This window comes from Coffea eugenioides, unplaced genomic scaffold (genome assembly GCF_003713205.1).
Source record: "Coffea eugenioides isolate CCC68of unplaced genomic scaffold, Ceug_1.0 ScVebR1_2398;HRSCAF=3420, whole genome shotgun sequence".
NCBI lineage: Eukaryota > Viridiplantae > Streptophyta > Magnoliopsida > Gentianales > Rubiaceae > Coffea > Coffea eugenioides.
In genome coordinates, this window is record NW_020862881.1 from 3602 (window position 1) to 24310 (window position 20709).

A 20709-nucleotide genomic window follows, 5' to 3' on the forward strand; every position below is an offset into this window, starting at 1 on the left:
CAATTCTATTGTAAAATTGTTACTTCAATTTTCTACCAACTTTATAATTTTCTAACAATTTTATACAACCCAATACAAACTATTGATGACTACTAACACTAGATGCGATTACAATTGTAATCCACTTGTCTAAATTTGAAAAGAGTGAAACATCAATGGTGCCTGTATAACCTCGTCAATAAGTTGTAATAGCTTATTAACTGCTTGTAACGTACATATGCAGCATTCTCAAGTTGGGATAACCACTTAATGTCTCGTTCAAAATGTATAGTTACACATCATTCATCAACCTCATTTTGGGGGGAGGCGACGTCAACGCGTAGTTGCAATCCCTGTGTGTTATTTCTTTCCTGAAATGTGTAACGATGGCAAATCAGCAAATATTATTAATAAAACATACGATTAATGATATACGATGTCCAAGTCTCCAATTAATAACATTACATAAATATGTGCTGTAACGATAAAAATTTGTCACCTGAGGTGATGGTGCAAATACATGATATGCATCAACATCACAGTGTGTTGAAATTGCCCCACGCTCCTCCTACATTATATAGTATAAGTAATCGACTGTCAACAAATCATTACCAGTGCCTATATTACTCACTTATAAAGTTAAATTGGACTAGACATTATAACAAAAATGATATATCAGACCATTAAAACATCTCTGACGGAGTTATGCTTGGAAAAAATAGAAAATCTGGGATGCATCCATTCTGTAGGGACACTTGCAGGAGGCCCCTGATTAGCCAAACGGTGGACCTTGAAATAATAAAAAATAATACGTTATTAAAGCGAGCATACGTTAACTACATAATTTGCATGATTTGACAGCCTTCGGGAGCTCACCGTTACAATTAAAGAAAAAAAGGTAGCTCTACTACATGAACAAGAAGGTTTTATTTTAACAACTAAATGTAAGCATACCGTTTGACTTTCATCGATATCGGGAGCAACAGCATTTGGAGGGCCATTCACTGTCTGACTCATTGAATGCGTCTACAAGTTTCGTATGGGCAAAATCATTGTATGAGACAAACAAAATACGTATATCAGGAGGGATGACGGCCGTAACAACATTATCACACAATGTAACATCAATGTAACTATTTATGCTGTTAGAAACATCCAAATAAAAGCAAGAGTCATGTCCATTTTATACTAACCGAAACAGAGTCAGTAGATGAACGGCATCCCATAAACATGTATTCTTCAAATGAAATCGATGTCGGCTCCGATTCTGAGACCTACAGTATTGACACGGCAATAATATTATTTCATAATGAATGTTACCTAAACTTTAGTTAATAGTATAACAATAACTTAGTTTTAGCATAAATGTTCCCCATGTACCAAAATTTGATCCATACCGTAGTCTGTGTAGTCCTTGATAATCTAGATTTTCTTTTTACTCTGTCAAATTTATCGACCCAACTTCGCATCACTCTACTTTTCTTCCCGAAACAGAGTCAGTAGATGAACGGCATCCCATAAACATGTATTCTTCAAATGAAATCGATGTCGGCTCCGATTCTGAGACCTACAGTATTGACACGGCAATAATATTATTTCATAATGAATGTTACCTAAACTTTAGTTAATAGTATAACAATAACTTAGTTTTAGCATAAATGTTCCCCATGTACCAAAATTTGATCCATACCGTAGTCTGTGTAGTCCTTGATAATCTAGATTTTCTTTTTACTCTGTCAAATTTATCGACCCAACTTCGCATCACTCTACTTTTCTTCCCACCGCCTCGTTTTTTAATGCCTCTTGCGACTACTGCCTCCCCCATTTCATTTACAATTTCAATTTTATCTCGTTCCTCCATATTCAGATTTTTTTGATTTTGCAAAGGTTGCTCTTCGCTTTCTGAGAGGAGGAGCTCAACTCTCTTTGACAAATCGGATATGACAGTGATTGCTACTTTGCTGGTGTCCTCCGACATTGCTGCTCGAGTTGCGACCTTAATCATGGCTGGAGCGAGCTCCCGATAACGAGTTGAAATCATGACTTTAGGATCAGCCACAACTTCCTGTCCTCGCCGATCAAAACAATCTCCAGCCCGAGCTCTTTTTGTCCATCGCCTCTTAATGTATTCAGGAGGAATTATTTTTATGCCCACGGTATCAAACACCTTCAACGCGTGCCCACATAAAATGCCTTCATTCTCGTATTTTTTGCAACTACAACGTACACTTAGATCATTCCGATTGAATACTACTGTTCTTTCAGGTCCTCCATCATATCTCATGACCGCAAACTCCACAAACATCGCTGCATCTTGTTGTCTCAATATAACCATAGCTGTTGACTCGCCATATTCATTTTGGAATGCAACAAATACGGTTGGTGAATACGTCTCTGATGCATGCACAAGCATAGGTGTTTGCCTTAACCCTACCATGGGGAGCTTTTGCCTCATTTCATATTCTGCGATCAGTTCATTATGTCTCTTTTCATCAACCACCCGATTGAAATGTCTAAAGAACTGCACAAGGTCATGATCCAGTTTCAAATGATTTTTAATTGCTGCATTTAGGCTTTCGCTGAGTTGGGTGCTTCGCATTCCCGCGGTCCATCTTTCTTTCATCATGCACCTTGCCCATTTATCACGAATTTTGTACAACCCCGAGAGCCATTCATTATTTTCAAGATTGTGTTTTTTCACCATCGCCTCCCACACCCTATTGAATTGTTCCACTTCTTCAAACTCATACATGCAGGCACCAAACATGTATGGAAGATCACTATTTTCCTTGTAGTGATTGCCAAGATGTTTCATAAAATTACGCCTTATGTGAAACGTACATAGACCGTGAAATGTTTCAGGCATGACAATTGAAAGAGCGGCTGCCATGGCGTGATCTTGGTCGGTTAGTATGGTACTTGGATGTTTTCCGCACATTGCTTCTAAAAATGTACCAAACACCCATTTGAAAGAATCTATCGTCTCATCATACATAAGGGCAGCACCGAATATCACAATTTGCCTATGCTGGTTAAAACCCACAAATACTCCAAGTGGCCGGTATTCTTTATTTGTTTTGTAGGTTGTGTCGAATGTGACTACGTCTCCAAAAAAGTTGTAGTCAATTAACATTCCTGCATCAGCCCAAAAGATATTCGTTATCTGCTCTTCACAGTCCAGCTGTACGGCATGAAAAAAGGATGGATTCTCGAGTGTTTGCTCTTGAAAATAATTCAGCATGCTACCTGCTTCTCCATATTTCAAGCTCCTTTCCCGTCTCGTTCGAAGATATCGTTTAAGATCATCCCGAGTATATCCCACATTACCCATTCCACCTGCTTCCGTTCCCATAAGCTCATGGCTCTGTTTCAATGAAAGCCCAGCATCCTCGCTTATTTCAGCTTGGAATCCTTGAGCCACACTCACTTTTCTTTGTGATGGCATCATGTGAGCACATTGAGCAATGTGCAACTCATGATTATGCTCTAAGACAAGGTCATGCACACGGTACTTCATTGTCCCTCTAAACAACACGATAACCATCTTAGCTCCACACCCTGTTTTCATCGGCGCTCGTGTCCTCTTTGGCATCACATCACCTTCGTACTTGCGTTTCACACCTTCCTTGCAGCAACTATATCTCCTAGACGTGGTCACGCCGTCTTTATCTTTATTCAGATAGTCTTTACGTACACTGAAACCCATTTTAAAGGCATACTTGTTGTAAAACTTGTACGCATCCTCTTCACTGTTGAACTCCATTCCTAATTCAGGGGTCCCATTTTCTGTCAATTTGCTGTAATCCATTACTTCTACTCCTGCCAATTATGCATCAAACACCCTAATTTGCAACATTTCATGAATAGTATGTACATAAACGACAATATAAATGTATATTACCATTTATAATGTGTTATGAATCACACATTACTCGTATACCAAATCCTATTATTACGCTTATCAATATGATTAATGATTCACATCACCTTACTTTTACTCTAAGACAACGACATTATCTATGTACAAATACAACTCCATGTACACTAACTTATACGGACTGTAATGTATTGGTCACACGATGTAAGTCTATTTTAACTGTATGTACATCCACGCTGGTGATTATATTTTGATTCTAGATTCTTTAACTTACTGGACCTTATGTCATTCGTTAATGACAACCGCATAAACCAACTCCACATTTTCTACTTTTTCTACATTTTGAGGGCCAAACAAGTACTTTCTACTCATTGTAATATATTTCTTACATCATGTAATTGACTTACAACACAAGGTTCACCCATTTATTATTCACATATGTGTCTTTTCCTCTGTTTCACCTCATTCAACTCTGCGCCTCTATTTTATACACACTGTATGGTTAGGAGAGGGGCAAACTAATATTGCTCCATGAGCATGGACCAATTACTAGATGCACAATAATTCATATCAATTGTAATACGGTGGCTATAACATGTAACTAATTTACAACAAGATGTATATTCATTCACTTGTTAAATGTGACTTTGTTTCTCTCATCTTTCCCTAATTCTAGTCGATGGTTTATTTGAATACATAACCCTACTTTCTACTCATTGTAATATATTTCTTACATCATGTAATTGACTTACAACACAAGGTTCACCCATTTATTATTCACATATGTGTCTTTTCCTCTGCTTCACCTCATTCAACTCTACGCCTCCATTTTATACACACTGTATGGTCAGGAGAGGGGCAAACTAATATTGCTCCATGAGCATGGACCAATTACTACATGCACAATAATTCATATTAATTATAATACGGTGGCTATAACATGTAACTAATTTACAACAAGATGTATATTCATTCACTTGTTAAATGTGACTTTGTTTCTCTCATCTTTCCCTAATTCCAGTCGATGGTTTACTTGAATACATAACCCTACTTTCTACTCATTGTAATATATTTCTTACATCATGTAATTGACTTACAACACAAGGTTCACCCATTTATTATTCACATATGTGTCTTTTCCTCTGCTTCACCTCATTCAACTCTACGCCTCCATTTTATACACACTATATGGTCAGGAGAGGGGCAAACTAATATTGCTCCATGAGCATGGACCAATTACTAGATGCACAATGATTCATATCAATTGTAATACGGTGGCTATAACATGTAACTAATTTACAACAGGATGTATATTCATTCACTTGTTAAATGTGACTTTGTTTCTCTCATCTTTCCCTAATTCCAGTCGACGGTTTACTTGAATACATAACCCTAGGTCTTCCAAAAACTACTATCCCATTATAGTCCATCACTGAAAAGCTGAATGCTCACACACACACAGATACGGTACACACATACAAATACAGTACAACTTCACTATTCTTCTATCATCTTCATATTATGTCTTCAGTGACTCTAATTTCATCCTTCCTTTAACAGATGTGCATTTGGGTGACAAATTATTGGCCACAATTACTGACATGGTTCAGTCATGTTACCTTGGTCTGCTAATACGCTTCACGTTTCACCGAAGTCGGAGACGTAGCTGCTTCTGCTATTAAGTTGAAGGACAAAATCTGGTTTCGTGAGATGCTGAATTTCCTCTATTTGCTTCTACCTTACCGCCGCTCTTGCACGCATTCAGAATACATACAACACTCTTATACCCAATTGGAGACCACAACTGCTTCTGCTATTCAGTTTTACGGACAAACTTTGGCTTCATCTCTGTTTGCTTCTTCCATGCCGCCTGCCTCTCCACCCACTTTTCTGTCAATTGCTACATTCATCAGAGTAGACTACACCCACTTCACCTAGAAACACCCAGTAGGTTGAATCCCACCTGAACTTCAGCTTTCTGCCTTCAGTGAGTGGTTGGTCAGAGTAGATTACCTTCACAATTTAATTATTTGGCTTCCCTCAGTTTTGTTTTCTGCGGCTAATTCAAAATTTCAACTTGAATTTCAAAAACCAATTCTCTTCCGTTTGCTCCGTCTGCTCCCGTTTGGAAGTCAACATTTTTTTATTTGGAACGGCGTCGTTTTTGTGCCCTGCTTCAGCCTTGCTGACTTGGCTCATTTGTCTCCTCACGTTTTTTATTGTGAGGAGACCGTTCAGGAGCGGTCGTCAGAGGACCGCTCCTGCCCCGTATCCATAATTCTACGTGAATTATTCATAAAACTTAATAATATAAATATAATTATTATATATGGGATCCACACAAATAGTTATGCTGTTCAGGAAACCGTCCCTGCCCCACTCGCCTAACTAACGAACCCAATCGTTCTGAATGATATAACTTTTTTGTTAACAACATATAATTCTATGTGAACTATTCATAAAACTTAATGACAGAAACACCTTTAATGATATATGGGACCCACATGAACAGTAACAAAATATCACATCTCATATTATAAAGATGTATGAAAAGTTTACATAAAATTATAAAATATTCAAAAAATGTTACACTGTTCAAAGAACCATCCCTGCCTCACTCCCCTAACTAAGGAACCCAACCATGTGGAGCTTTTCTGATTAGTATCTTTATAAAATGCTACAACTACATAATACTAATACGATTTAGAGTGCTTAATGATTAATTAATTGTGTAGTAGATCAGATAAGCAAAAAAACCTTCCAAGAAATTGCACTTATTAGTGCTCACCCTATAACAGTTGAGCTCACAGTAGTGGAGTACATTAAATTTCTAAAACTCCAAGGAACCTCCGACTTATCCTCAAACATAGTGTTTGGATTATAAATTATTTGAAATGATTTTGTGAAAAAAATACTATAACATTTTTTTGATATGATATATGTGAGATAAAAAGGTGATTGGAAAATGTGTTGATGATACAAGTAAGCCAGTGTGTGTAAATAAAGTGTAAATAAAATGTTATTTTTTACAATCCAAACACAGGTACATGTATGTCAAATCTAGATGACAAATTCTTATCTCCTTTTGAGGAGGAGGAAAGGGGTAATAGTTAAGTAGTTTTTATGATAGAAGATGTGACGACCCCACCTCTCCCAAGGGCGAACCCAAGGGTATCGGTGGGCCGCCTGCCTAGCTCGCGCCAGGACTCGAAACACAAAACTAATAAAATGATAGTAAACCAAAAGAGAACTGTCTATAATATATACAACCACCACAAGTTCTATTTACATCTTCAAAAGCATCAAGTCAAACCTCTCTAATATACTATAACAACAACCAGTAGAAGGTAGACCCTAAGGAGGGTCCTTATACAACCCACCAAAACAAAAATAAACATCCTAACTGTCCAACTATTACAAACGAGACCTAACTATACTAACGGCAGAGTCCCAAAGTTCCCCGCGTCGTCCCCTGCTAAGGAAAACAAAGGAAACGGGGTAAGCTAGAAGCTTAGTAAGTAAACAGGGGTAAAAACGTAAATTTCACGTAACCACATTTACACAGTAGGAGTAAAGCAAAAGCAGAAAAATAACATCACATGATAAGGATACATATGGCTTCAAAGCCAAGTCATTTGCCATGCGTGATCTCCTGTCGACACTCCGTCGACCATAAATAAGGTCCGTAGAACTTCACTTGTACACCCACCGGACACCTTATCACCCTCACTGGCCAGTCACCTCACAAACTTGCCTGGGCGAACGAAATCACAAACTTGAGCTTGAGTCACAAGCTCGGGTCACAAACTTGGTTCACAATTCGGTGAATCGGATTCACAAACTTGGTGACCTCAATCCAAGTTGGACTGACTTCGACCAAGCCCTAACCGGCTCGAATAGTCCCTCGAGGTATTGAGATCAGCCCCAAACTCACAAATTTCACAAAATTATTCAAAAGTTACCCTGAGCCACAAGCTCAAGGGTTTTAGTTCCAAAATTGCTCATATACACTAGCCATGTATAGATAGGTGCGCAGATTAGGGTCTAGGTCGAGTGCGATAAAGTACACCCTCGCCTAGGTACCCTCTTCATACAAATCGAAACACATAAGCAACGAACACACAAGAGCGGCCTGAATACTTACTCAAAATACCAAAAGTAGTACTAAAGCAAAATCGCTTCGCGCGTGTTCGCTAGTAGTGGGCCCCACCGGCTCCGCCTAGCTCACCACTGTCTGAAATAGAAGATTTTACCACATTATATCACAAACGGCTACTAACAGATCCAAAACAAGCAAAACGGCAAAAATCGGCACACGCGCTCGCGCGGAACGGCAAACGGAAACGGCCAAATCGGCCATCTCAAACCGTTTTGATCAAAGGTTAGGCTAGGAATATCGGATCAAGGTGAACGAGACACCGTTTCGAAGCTATGAGGAAGGCCTACGATTCTCATGAAGACACCTTAAACTAGATCCGAATCAACACAAGTCGAAATCATGGAAAACGGTACCAGAATCGCAAAACAGGGTCACAAACCGTATTCTAATACAAACATCATAACTCAGCCTACACAAGGCCAAATCCAGAAATTCCAAAGCCATCCGAAAGCTTAGAAACAGGGATACATTTCATCAGAAGACCTCAACACCCAAATCCAAAACAATTCCAGGCAAAACAACCCATTTCAGACGCAGTTCTAACATCCTGATGAACCCAGAACAGCAATAGTAATTTCGGCTTATCTCATTCTACACTACTCCGATTAACCTGAAATTTTACAGGCACCTTTAAAACATCAATACCTACAACTTTCATGTTTTAAGCCAAGGCCAATTCGGCCTCTATCTAGGACCAAAAATTTCGGACAGAATGAAGAACCAAGAACCCTAATTTTCCAGAATTTCTTCCAAAACAGAAATTGATTGCAATTATCAATCATTTACACCTACTAGAGTTATTAAACATCATTTCCAATCATCAAAGATAGCCACACCATCATGATCATATTAAACCAGAAAAATCACCAATAAATTGAAAACTTCATCAATTCATCCAAAAGCAAGAAATAACCACAAAATTCATCACTTTAACTATCACTAGGCATCAATTAAGCTTCATTAGATGAAGGAGAAGGTTCATTCATTACTCACCTAGTAAGACAAGAGAGAGAGAGTTGCTTGACACCTTAGCTTCTCCAAACACTTCACCAAACTACTAAATAATACCTAATGAAGAGATTTTATGGAGTAGAAACAAGTTTATGTGATTGTTTTGGAAGATTTGAGCTAAATAGAAGCTAGAAATTGGAAGAGTTTTCTTTCTTCTTTGTTCAAGATGGCCGACCAAGAGGGAGGAGGAAAGAGTGAATTTTTGGTAAGTTTTTGAGATATTTTAACTAAATGGTAAAAAGTCAAAAAAGTGAATAGTTGTCCAACAAGTCCAACCAATGAGATAGTGACACTTGTCACTCCATTTAAAGCATCTCTATCCTTTTTCTCTCTCACATCAATCACATCACAACCTCTATTTATCTCTTAACACCCAATAAATTTCACCCAGTGTCCGGAACTTAACCTAATTGGCCGAATTTTTCCGAACATTTCGCACTAGCGGGTCCCACATCCGTTATATATCCTTAATTTCTCAAAAACTAACCGATACTAGAAAAATCATCTAAAACCTATATTTACTCATAAGAATTATCTGGGAAAAGTTCTAGTAAAGAAAAATGTAGAAAAGGCGGGGCGATTCAATAAAATAAACCCTAGAAAATTAGAAAATTTTTGGGTTCTCACACTCATACTTTTCGGGGCGTCACAGAAGACAGTTTTATTGAAACTAGAAACGTATGTTACATTTAGGAATATGATCAAATATCACATTCCACGTTATTCTATCCACTAAATTTTAATGTTTTTTCCATTCAAAATCCACAAAGTATAACACCAACATACTTACCAATCAGTACAATTTTCAATTGACATGCATTTGGACTCCCATTATATTGGTGGAATTAGGCGCCAAACCTTTTTTGTTAATTATTGTTAATTAACTTCACTATTCAATCTTACTCGATTTTACAACGTTTCCATGAATATGTACATGCAAATGGGATCCACCTAAAAGGAGTGATCATTTTAGTATAAACCTTTACAATTTTTTTTTTTCAAACAAAATTTTCAATAATGAAGTGTGAACACAAGGGCAGCTTGTCAACAAAATAAATAGGAGTACAAACTTAAAGCAACCCCCAAGGAAGGAGGAGGTTTCATCAATGTTGCTTGAGAGTTGCTCTTTTGTTCCTTGGCCTTCTTAAAAACCAGATGGATAAGCTCATGTCCTGTATTACTTTCCAATGACTCTGGAAATGTTTCACATTGGTTACTAACTTCACATTGAGATCCGTACTAGCTATCTTGAAAGTCCTGCATGTAGGATAGGATATCTGCACTGTTGTTCACGGTTTCACTTACTATAGGATCATGTTGACGATCTCTAGTACACCCTTCATCTGTGGTTCAGTTATGAGAAATACAGGAGCATGCAGTTTAAGAATGCAAGATGATCACTACACGTAGATCACTACAACCCCTGAAGCAAAATCCAACAGGCCAATTCAACTTGAATTATGCCCAGCAGGTTTCAGACACCAGAGGGGACCTCGTAGCATCACCTTCAACAACTGCACCAGGCCCCTGCATGAATCACTGGACATTATTGTTCTTATCACCTGCTGTTTATTCTCTTTGTTTGACTACTTCGAACCTCACTGTAGCAAGCAAGTGTATATGCATTCTCTCTTGCAATTGACTTTGCAATCCACCAGGTACTGAAATCAACTTTCTTGAGCTCAAGATACTTGAAGCATCACACTTAAAACAGCCTCTGAGAAATAGTAATGCAAAAGATCAGAGGGACTTGATCAATTGGGGCATAAATTCTCAATTCTTCAAATCTTGAGAGATGATCACAATTAAATAATAAAAAACTAAAATGAACTACAAAATGCATACTTAAAGAAATGGAGAAACAAATAAGGACTTATCAAGAGTGTGACCCAAGGGACGAAGACCTTTTCATAGGTTTTATTGATCTCAGATGTCCATAATGAGAATCACATCTCTTAGAACTTGTACAAGGGAAATATACTGGCGTTGGTACGTTTGACATGGGCAAATAAAAACAGAATTTGTTCCAAGAATAACAATCAAGTGATCAAGAAATAGAATGGTAAGCACCCCTATTTTGATACATTATACAAACTACAGTGAAATAGGATCAGATGCTAGTAGCATAGGCCTGGGATAAAGATACCAGTATCCTGCAAGTTGGCAAAAGGTACTATCATTTGCATCACAAAAGGAATAGTCCAGGTTTTGCATTCCAATCAGTACAGTACCTTCCAGGTTTTCACCTACCTAAGCAAAGCTGAGCAATATGGTGGCAATCTGGAAAGCCATATTTTCACTTCCATCTTCAACTCCTCAGCTAAAAGCTGACATGTACCAAGAATTTCACAACTTAGTCCAGTGACAAACACCAACTCAAGTACTTCATAGATAGAATAAACGACATATACAATACCACGTACAACTTCTGATATGGATGATAAAGCAACTGTTGATTTCTTAACTGAGACAGTAATAAGATGGAATAACCCCTGTATTAACTACTTCTATAAGAATATTGCTAACATTGAAAATGTAGCAAAATGCCCAGGTACACCACTGTGGTCTATGATCAAGCGCTTCCTGTAGGCTTTAGACCATTAGTTTTCTGCAGCCTGCGTATAAACTTGGCATTTTACCGTCTGTAACTCCATCCTTCACTGGATCATTATCTCCAAGAGGATATTAACATGATCTATATCTTCTTCTTTCTTTAAGTTCTTTATTGACTGGATAGTACAAAAGCAAAGAATGAGAATCTTACAAATTGATTGCTTATTTTCTTCGCAATTTTGACTTACTAGCAATTGTGATAGAGTAAATAAAAGCATGCATGTTCTTAAGTTAATGCAATCAGCAATAGGTATGTTCCTCCCTTGCTCCAGAACTGTAAGGCCAATCCTTCATTAGGTACTTCCCACTCCAAAAAACACAAAGCAAATGGACTCCAAATGCAGAAGAGAGTACCCACGTTAAAGAATATAAAGGAAAGAACAGAAGTACCTAAAGCAGAAACAATCATCAAAAGGTTTGCAAAAGTTCCACCTTGCCCTTCCTTTCGCCGGCACAATTCCATCATTTACTGAATACTTCCTCTCCTATTCTCAGTCTCAAGAAGAAAAGCTGAATTAGATAACTAGTAGTATGGAGAAACAAGTTTCTGTTTCTTGAATTAAGCTGAATTAGATAAGACAGAAACATAAGCACAAACAGGATGTCCCACTGATAGACTCATTTCTCAAGGTCCCAACCTTTAACTGGCTCACAGGAAAAATGCTAACAATTCATGTAAAATGTTACAATTATAGACCTTTGTTAATCCAATCTTGAGAAAGAAGCCTAGTAAGCAAATAGTCATAAAGGAAAATTTTGTTTCTGCAGATATGATATATTGACACAAAGGTGATTGTGGCAACAGTCAAGTGAAAGAAATTCTCCAAATGCAAACCAATGCAACCCAAAAAAAAAGGTGCTATCGAATATAAAACCATCTATTTCCAAGAATATAAACTTCAAAACAATATGTCCAGCACGCCCAGAACTGGAAAACAATCCTATTTATAAATACAGTTTGCCACAAGGAATTGACCCAAACAAAGAAGCAAAAGCTCGCATTTTCAACAATTTGATCATTGATAGTTCCAAAGTTCAGTCTAAATATCTCGCTCCAAGACATGAATGTAACAAATTGTCTTTTATCTGGCACTGCTACTGTCATAGAACACAATAATTAGTTTTCAGTTCGAAAATTAAGCTGAAGTTTCATCAAATCCTAAACCTCAAGTATATCAACTGAAGAAAATGCAGAAGACAAACTTGCATGCCAATGGAAAAGGTTGGACCATTGCAATCTTTAAAGCAAACATACTTTGCCTGAGGTAATGCAACACAATCATAGTCTCAAATGACGAGGAAGCCGGCCAGATCCGCTTTGCAGTCGCAAAATCTCTCTAGCAAATTCTTGATTACCCGTAAGCAAAAGCCCATTCAGAATGCGGTTGAAAGTAAACCTTCGAGGCAGAAATCCTCTGTCAATCATTTCTATCAACAACTTTCCTGCCACCACCAAATCATCGGATTTCTTTCTGACAAACATTGCACTGATCAAGATGTTATAAGTATCTAAGTTAGGTAAGCAATGCCCACTACCCATTTTCTCAAACAATTCGAAGGCCTTCGCAAATTCTCCATCATCACAATAATATCGAATTACAAGATTGTATGTCTGAACATTAGGCTCACACTCATCTTCTTTCATCTTGTCCATATACTCAACTGCCCTGTCCATTTTACCGACATGACACAAACCTCTAATGAGCACATTATAAGTAGTGACATTAGGTAAATAGCCCTTCCGCAACATCTCATCAAACACCAAAATTGCATTTTCCACATTGTCTTTCTTACATAAAACTTGAATCAGAGCATTGTAAGTTGCTACTGAGGGAAGCACTCCAGCTCCAACCATCTCATCAAACAGCTTACGGGACCTCTCAACCTCACCTGCAACACCAAAACCGTGAACCATAGTAGTATAAGTCACCACATCAATCTCACATTTTCTCCTCTTCATTTGCAAGAAAAACTCCCAAGCTTCCTTCGTTTGCCCTGCTCTAAAGAAACCTTTAAGAATTATATTATAAGTCATCACATTTGGCTCCAATCCTCTCTCTACCATTTCCTTCAAAATTTCCAATGCCTTTGGCGTTCGCTTCATTATACAATACCCATTAGCGAGAATGTTATAACTAATCATATCAACTCTAAACTTCCTCCTAAACACCTTAAACAGATTATAGGCTATTTCAGCCTGCTTCGCCTTACAGAGCACATCAAGAAAAGAATTGAACGAAGTCAAATCCTGAGGACAACCATGTTTATGCATTGACAAGAAAAGGTCAACCGCCTTATCAGCTTTGCCAGAAGCCACATACCTTTCGAGGATGATGGCGAAGGTTTTCGGGCCAGGACCGAGCTTTATAGTCCGCATTTGAGCCACAAGGGCCCATAGGGTCTTGTAATCCCGCATTCTGGCAGCAATGTCGATGGCGTAGTCGAATGCGGTGGCGGAGTGGGTGTAAGAGAGATGGGGGTCGAGGGCTTTGAAGAACTGGAGAGCTTTCGGGCCATGGTTCCACAGGCGTTTGAGAATCGTGTGGACAAGCTCAGGGGTCCATTGCACAAGGGTGGGTAAATTTTGAGTCAAAATTTCTGGGTTTGTCTTGAGAACGAGGTTGGTTATGGAGGTAACGTCCACCTCCGCCGCTGTCGGTGGTGGCGGAGGGGCTATGTGCGGTTTCAGAGGGGTTTTTGCAGAGGAGAAATCGGGGAACTTGGGGCCTATCGCTGTTTTGTGTAGTTTTGACATAATTTAAATTAGCAAGACGGTGGCAGAAGAGACCGCAAAACGCCACCGTTCTATCATGCTGCTAAAGGAAATGGACGACGGTGGCGACACTGGCGGGCGGTGGCAAGCGGGGAGCTTCCGCCGGTGGCAGAAGATATAAACATAAAAAATGAAGAGGGGGAAAAAAGGAAGAAAATGGAAAAAAGTAATGGAAAGATTTCATACAAAGTCCTTCACATTTTCAAATTATCCATGTTTAGCCCTTATATTTTGAAAGTAGTGCATTTCAATCCCCAACATTAACGGAGCTGCATATTTTTTTTCACACGGTAACAATTTATTCGTTGAAAAGGAAAATGATTAGCAGAAATTTTGAATTTCAGCACAGGCATTTCATCAAACATCAGCAGCCCGCGCTCCACTTTCCCCCCAAACCCACCCACCCTTCCTCCGCCGCCCTCCGCCCCTCATCCCCCTAAAACCACCCATCCCCGCCCCAGAAGTACGTGCATTCCACACTGACTATGTGTGAGAGCATGAAAGTATAAAACTAGTAAAAAAGATACATTGGGAAAATGGCGAGCAAAGCGACCTGTAGACAAGAGCTCCGCACAGCAATCCGCCAACTCAGTGACCGCTGCCTCTACTCCGCCTCCAGATGGTACCCGCATCTGCCCTCTGGGAACCCAGAAAATACTTTAATTTTCATTTAATTACTATGACGGGTTTTCTCATTTTTCTTATTTTCTGATAATTGTTTCCGAAATTTCAACCTTTTTAAGGGCAGCGGAGCAGTTGGTGGGGATTGAGCAAGACCCGGCAAAGTACACCCCGTCACATACGAGATTCCAGCGCGGCAGCTCCAGCATTCGCCGGCGGTTTCGCACTGACGGCGCCGGGGATGCTGCGGCAGCCTTTAACTCCACTCCCGTTGCCGGCGTGTCATTTATATCGACCCACCGGCTTCTGAGGAGGAAAACGACGCCGTGGAGAGTGATTTTTATTTGTTGGCGAAGTCTTATTTCGATTGCAGGGAGTATCGGAGAGCAGCCCATGTGCTCCGCGAGCAGACTAGCAAGAAAGCTGTGTTCTTGGGCTGCTATGCGCTATATTTGGTTATTTTCTTCGCTCATCCTTTACATTTGCTTCTGTCTAGTATTTTGAGTTTTCTCCCTTTTTTGTTGTTTTCAATGGTAAAGTAGTTTATTGAATTTGATTTCAGGAGCACTCAAGTTGAGCTTTCGGTCTTAAGTGATGTGTTAAATTATATAGATACTGACGGCCACAAAATACACATTTTCCACGTATAAGTTCTTTAGTTGCGTCAGGTAGTCTTAAGTGTGGAACTTTCACAAAAAGAAATGATTCTGCTACCTTGTTGGTTTATACATAACCCATCCACAATAATATAGGTAGCAACAATGAAAAGTTGAATAACTTTGTATCAGTTGCACAGGCATTAATTGCATCGCCTGCAGTGGAGTTACAAGTTGAAATTTGAGCTATTTGATTAACTTGGGATATTAGCATTAGGTTTAAGAAATGTACCATTTGTTATGCCGATTGAACATTAAACGCTGCCTTGCATTCCAGTTTCAGGAAAGTGTTTGTATATGTGTGAGTTTAGGAGAAAGCTTTGATGCATTGGTACTTTCGTTTGAGTCTTTTGGTCTTTTCTACATTCAAAGTTGATGTTGTGCAAATAGTGGAAGTTGGAGTTGACATGGAATTCTCACAGAAGGCAACCTAAAGTTTCCCATGAAGCAGTTAGAAGCCTGATATGAATGAAAAAAAGTACTAGACTAAGACAAATGGCAAGTTCAATTAAACAGCGGACTATAATAAGAATAACAAAGCTAATAGTGGTCTAAATATAAGTTTCACCTGACACTGCTATATAGTTTACATTTTGGGTTTGGGAGTGACAATGATTTGGCCTGCTGGATCTGTCACAGTACCATCTTGTCTATATCAAGTTTTCTCATACACAAACTCTTACTTTTTCTACTAGAAATCATTAGCAATAACTACTCCCTCCATCCCATTGATAATCTCATACTTTCCTTCTTGGTTAGTCCTCAAAATTTGTGCCACTTTCCAAATAATGCACAAAGTTTCCATTTGCAGGCCCACCAACTTTGTTTTTGACTGTCACTAGGTAATGATGTGAACTCTCATATTAGTGTGTGAATTCCATGAGCTACAGCTGAGCGTTATGCACCTTTAAGGGATCGCTCACTGACCTGCAAATATCCTTGGCAACCCAAAATGATTATTCTGTAATTTTGAAACATAAAAACACCAGCAGTTTAGCCCCAAACACATGTTTCAGATTTTTATATGCCCGGGGAATGATGGGAAGAAGAGCTGAAGTTTACAAAAGCTTTTCACCATTGATAGATGGAGTAACAAATGGAATTTAGATATTCATTTGATCAGCTAGCTATTGTTATGCTTTATTTCTTTTCGTGTTGTTTTATCATGTTGAACTCAAAATTTCAAAACAAGAACTAATTAAGAAAGAAAATGGGTCCTATTCTGTGACCTCAAGACACAGAGGAAAGGGCAGGCTGCTTGTCATTTTTTCCATGAAAAAATAAGTTTTTCGTTGGGAAAGCCTATGCAAGTTAGGGGATTGGGGGTAATTTAGTTTTTATAGTGGCCCACCCTCTCTTTTTGGTGTATTATCCTAAGGGCACAATTAGGAAAATGGAAAGAAACTAAAGGAGAAGAATACTTGTGGCTGTATATCCTGTAAAATATTGAGATTGAGTTGCTGGTGAAGCATGAAGAGAAGCGTCATTCTGTGGTTCAAATTGTATTTGCAAGAGCCTGAGATTGGTTTTGTGGTCAAGTACAATGATGTTCCTTTGTCCTAATCATAATGTACTTGCAAGAAGGTTCTATGGCTATTATGCATTACCTGTAATGCTTAAAGCATTGAATGAGGAGAGTGTACTTGCAAGTCTATTATGCATTACCTGTAATGCTTAACGTGCAAGAAGGTTCTATGTCTATTATGCTCTAAAATTCTAGCAATGGGGATTTTGGATGTCATGACTTTAGTACTTACCTTTGGCTTCTTAACAATTGAACCACCTTTGGAGTTGGAGGGCTAATTTTCAATTATGGGTTCCAATTTGGGCTGGCTGTAAAAGTTTCAAGCTGTTGAAATGTCTAAGTTTGTGTGAAGTGCGAAGTTATAGAAATTAATAGAAGATTGACAAATCTAGTTGACCAGTAATGATCATAGCCAATACTTTATTTTAGAAGCTTGGAGGATGATATAATGAAATATGAGGACTGTATGATAACATTCTTGTGTTTTGAGTTCCGATGCCATCCTTCAACTACACCCCCCCCCCAATCTGGTCCAAGTTGTAATTATGCTTCTTGTTGGAAAGTAAGTTTGAGTAGTTTGGTTCCATGCTTATTTTTCAAGTTAGTTCTTAGTAGAGCTGTAAACGAACCGAATCGAACCGAGTATCTCATATTTGAGCTCTGTTCGTTAAACGATTCGAACAATGTTCATGTTCATTCGTTAATTTTCGAACTCCAAACTTGTGTTCGTGTTCGGCTCGTTAAGCAAAGTTCGTGTTCGAATTCGAGTTCATGTTCAACTCGTTTAACATAAATGAGCCGTTCGCTAACATGCTCGAAATGCTCGAATCCAAATTATATTAAGCCTTAAATATGCCATGCAAATCATTAATCATTCTCAAAAACAATTGAAGCAATTAAGTGACTAAATTCTATTATTCATTAACTATATAACTAACATTAACATAAAAACAACAAATAAAACAAAGCAATTTGCCCTCCAAATATAAAAGTCCAGCCATAAAATTAACCCTAAAATTTGTCAATGATAATTATGTCCATGTTCGTGAACATTCGTTAAACTCGCGAACATGCTCGTGTTCGCTCGATTATTAATCGAACAAAAAAATTCGTTCGAATTCGGTTCGTTTAAGGTTTTGAACGAGCCTTTCACGAACACGAACGAGTCGAAATGAACCGAACTACTGAACAGCTCGGTTCGTTTAACAGCTCTAGTTCTTAGATTTAGTAGTGCTTGGTCATACTTACTATGGCCTCACATTTTTTGTATGATAACAAGCTTATCCTTGAGTTCCAATGCCAACCTTCAACTCCACCTGCTATAATTTAAACTTTAAATCTGGGATGGCATAGTGATTGTGCTTGTTATTGAAAAGTTAACTTTAGTAGTTTGCTTGTTGTAGGCGAAGTTGGTTTCTTAGATTCCTGTACAGTTTGGTCATACTTTTCTACTTTTCCTTCAATAGGCTGGTGAAAAGCGCAAGGAAGAGGAGACGATGGAACTAGAGGGACCTTTAGGGAAGAGTGATGCTGTAAATAAAGAACTAATTTCACTTCAGAGGGAGTTGTCAGGACTTCGCAAGTGTGGAACAATTGACTCATTTTGTCTTTTTCTGTATGGTCTCGTTCTCAAGGAAAAAGGCAATGAGGGTCTTGCTCGGGTTGTTCTTGTAGAGTCCGTAAACAATTACCCTTGGAACTGGAGTGCTTGGTCTGAGCTGCAGTCACTGTGTACTACAGTTGAAATACTGAATGGTCTTCATCTCGTTAACCATTGGATGAAAGACTTCTTTCTTGCCAACGCGTATCAGGAACTTCGTTTGCATAACGAGTCATTGGCAAAATATGAATATATACAAGGAACTTTCAGATTCAGCAATTACGTACAGGCTCAAATTGCTAAAGCTCAGTATAGTCTGAGGGAATTTGAACAAGTTGAAGTTATATTTGAGGAACTTCTGAGGAATGACCCGTACAGAGTTGAAGACATGGATATGTATTCCAATGTGCTTTATGCAAAGGAGTGTTTCTCAGCTTTGAGTTACCTTGCACATAGAGTATTTTTGACGGATAAATATAGACCAGAATCTTGTTGTGTAATTGGAAACTATTACAGTCTCAAGGGGCAGCATGAGAAGTCAGCCATGTATTTTAGAAGGGCGCTTAATTAAATAAGAATTGTTTATCAGCTTGGACATTAATGGGTCATGAATATGTTGAGATGAAAAACACCCCAGCAGCTGTTGATGCCTATCGGAGGGCTGTAGATATTAATCCGTGTGATTATCGGGCCTGGTATGGTTTGGGCCAGACATATGAGATGATGGGAATGCCCTTTTATGCACTGCATTACTTTAAGAAGTCAGTGTTCTTGCAGCCAAATGATTCTCGGTTGTGGATTGCCATGGCTCGATGTTACAAATCAGAAGAGCTTCACATGCTTGAGGAGGCAATTAAGTGTTACAAAAGGGCTGTGAATTGTAATGACTGGGAAGCGATTGCACTTCATCATCTAGCAAGTTGCACCGAGAACTTGGTCGTTTTGAAGAGGCAGCATTTTACTACAAGAAGGATTTGGAGAGGATGGAAGCTGAAGAAAGGGAAGGGCCAAACATGGTTGAAGCTGTGTCTTTTTTGGCCAGATATTGCAAAGATCAGAAGAGATTTGAAGAAGCAGAGGTGTATTGTACCCGTCTTCTAGATTATACTGGCCCGGTAAGTCCTGAACCTGTTCTCCTTAATCTAATCTCAGATTAGTTTCATACTCATTGGTTTTGATTTACTGAGTGACACTTCTTTGACCCTGATGCAGGAAAAGGAAGAAGCAAAAAGTCTTCTTCGAGGGATAAGATCTGCAAAGGATGTTGAGCTGTTCCCGCCTTAAATTCTCTCCTTCATACCTTACATGCAAATAGAAATCATGAAAGAGTTATGGAAATTGGGTTTCAGATAATTGATTGACGTGAAAAAAAGGTTGAAGGGCTCACATGAAACAGCATGTATTTAGGTGGCAGAACTTCTATTGCTGTTGTTTACTTGTTAATGTACTGACAGTTTGCTGTCAGAAATTTGTTGCAGTCTTTTCACAATCTATTATTTGTTTATCCTTATTCTTTACAAGAAGTAGTCACTCTTATTGGGACCGTATTTTTATTTACTGGAAGATGGTAACTTGTATGTGCTGAAGCATTACACCTTCTGGGAAGTGGGAGTTTTGTACTGGAATAATACAAGCATTCGCCTTCAGTAAAGTGAATGCATTCTCTTTTTCACATATCCCCCCTTCCCCAACAGAAAAACCATCATCTCATCAAGGTAGCTTTCAAAAAGAATCGGATCCTTTTCAGTTGGTGAAACTTTTCTAATGCTTGGTTGTTGCTATAGCATGTCTCATCTCTCGTATGAAGTAAGCTGTGTTTCATGTGAAATCTTCCATGAGATTAATTGAAATGGAGTGGGTAGCTGAAACCAGTTTGAGGGAGTTGTTTTGTGTTG

General features: G+C 38.6%; 2 protein-coding genes and 1 pseudogene across 6 annotated transcripts; 1 reads left to right on the forward strand and 2 right to left on the reverse strand.

Annotated features, from left to right (window-relative positions):
- Positions 1 to 278: 278 nt before the first annotated feature.
- Positions 279 to 3787, reverse strand: LOC113756524 (protein FAR1-RELATED SEQUENCE 5-like). The gene is made up of 7 exons (XM_027300165.1): positions 1670 to 3787; positions 1457 to 1546; positions 1173 to 1253; positions 934 to 1005; positions 661 to 768; positions 479 to 547; positions 279 to 350 (listed from the first exon to the last, which is right to left on the reverse strand). Exons 1-7 carry the CDS (start codon positions 3785 to 3787, stop codon positions 279 to 281), a joined length of 2610 nt encoding a protein of 869 aa, XP_027155966.1.
- A 6651-nt stretch (positions 3788 to 10438) lies between these two features.
- Positions 10439 to 14504, reverse strand: LOC113756523 (pentatricopeptide repeat-containing protein At1g74900, mitochondrial-like). 5 transcript variants are annotated; one of them, XM_027300163.1, is made up of 5 exons: positions 12895 to 14504; positions 12030 to 12124; positions 11277 to 11353; positions 11122 to 11179; positions 10439 to 10743 (listed from the first exon to the last, which is right to left on the reverse strand). In XM_027300163.1, the coding sequence occupies exon 1, from the start codon at positions 14392 to 14394 to the stop codon at positions 12919 to 12921; it is 1476 nt and encodes a 491-aa protein (XP_027155964.1). In that variant the 5' UTR covers positions 14395 to 14504; the 3' UTR covers positions 10439 to 10743; positions 11122 to 11179; positions 11277 to 11353; positions 12030 to 12124; positions 12895 to 12918. The 5 variants fall into 5 exon arrangements, with proteins under 5 accessions (XP_027155964.1, XP_027155963.1, XP_027155960.1 ...); XM_027300162.1 differs by having other exon boundaries at positions 11097 to 11179; XM_027300159.1 differs by lacking the exon at positions 11122 to 11179.
- Positions 14505 to 14827: 323 nt separating this feature from the next.
- Positions 14828 to 20424, forward strand: LOC113756526 (annotated as a pseudogene).
- The last annotated feature ends 285 nt before the right edge of the window (positions 20425 to 20709 follow it).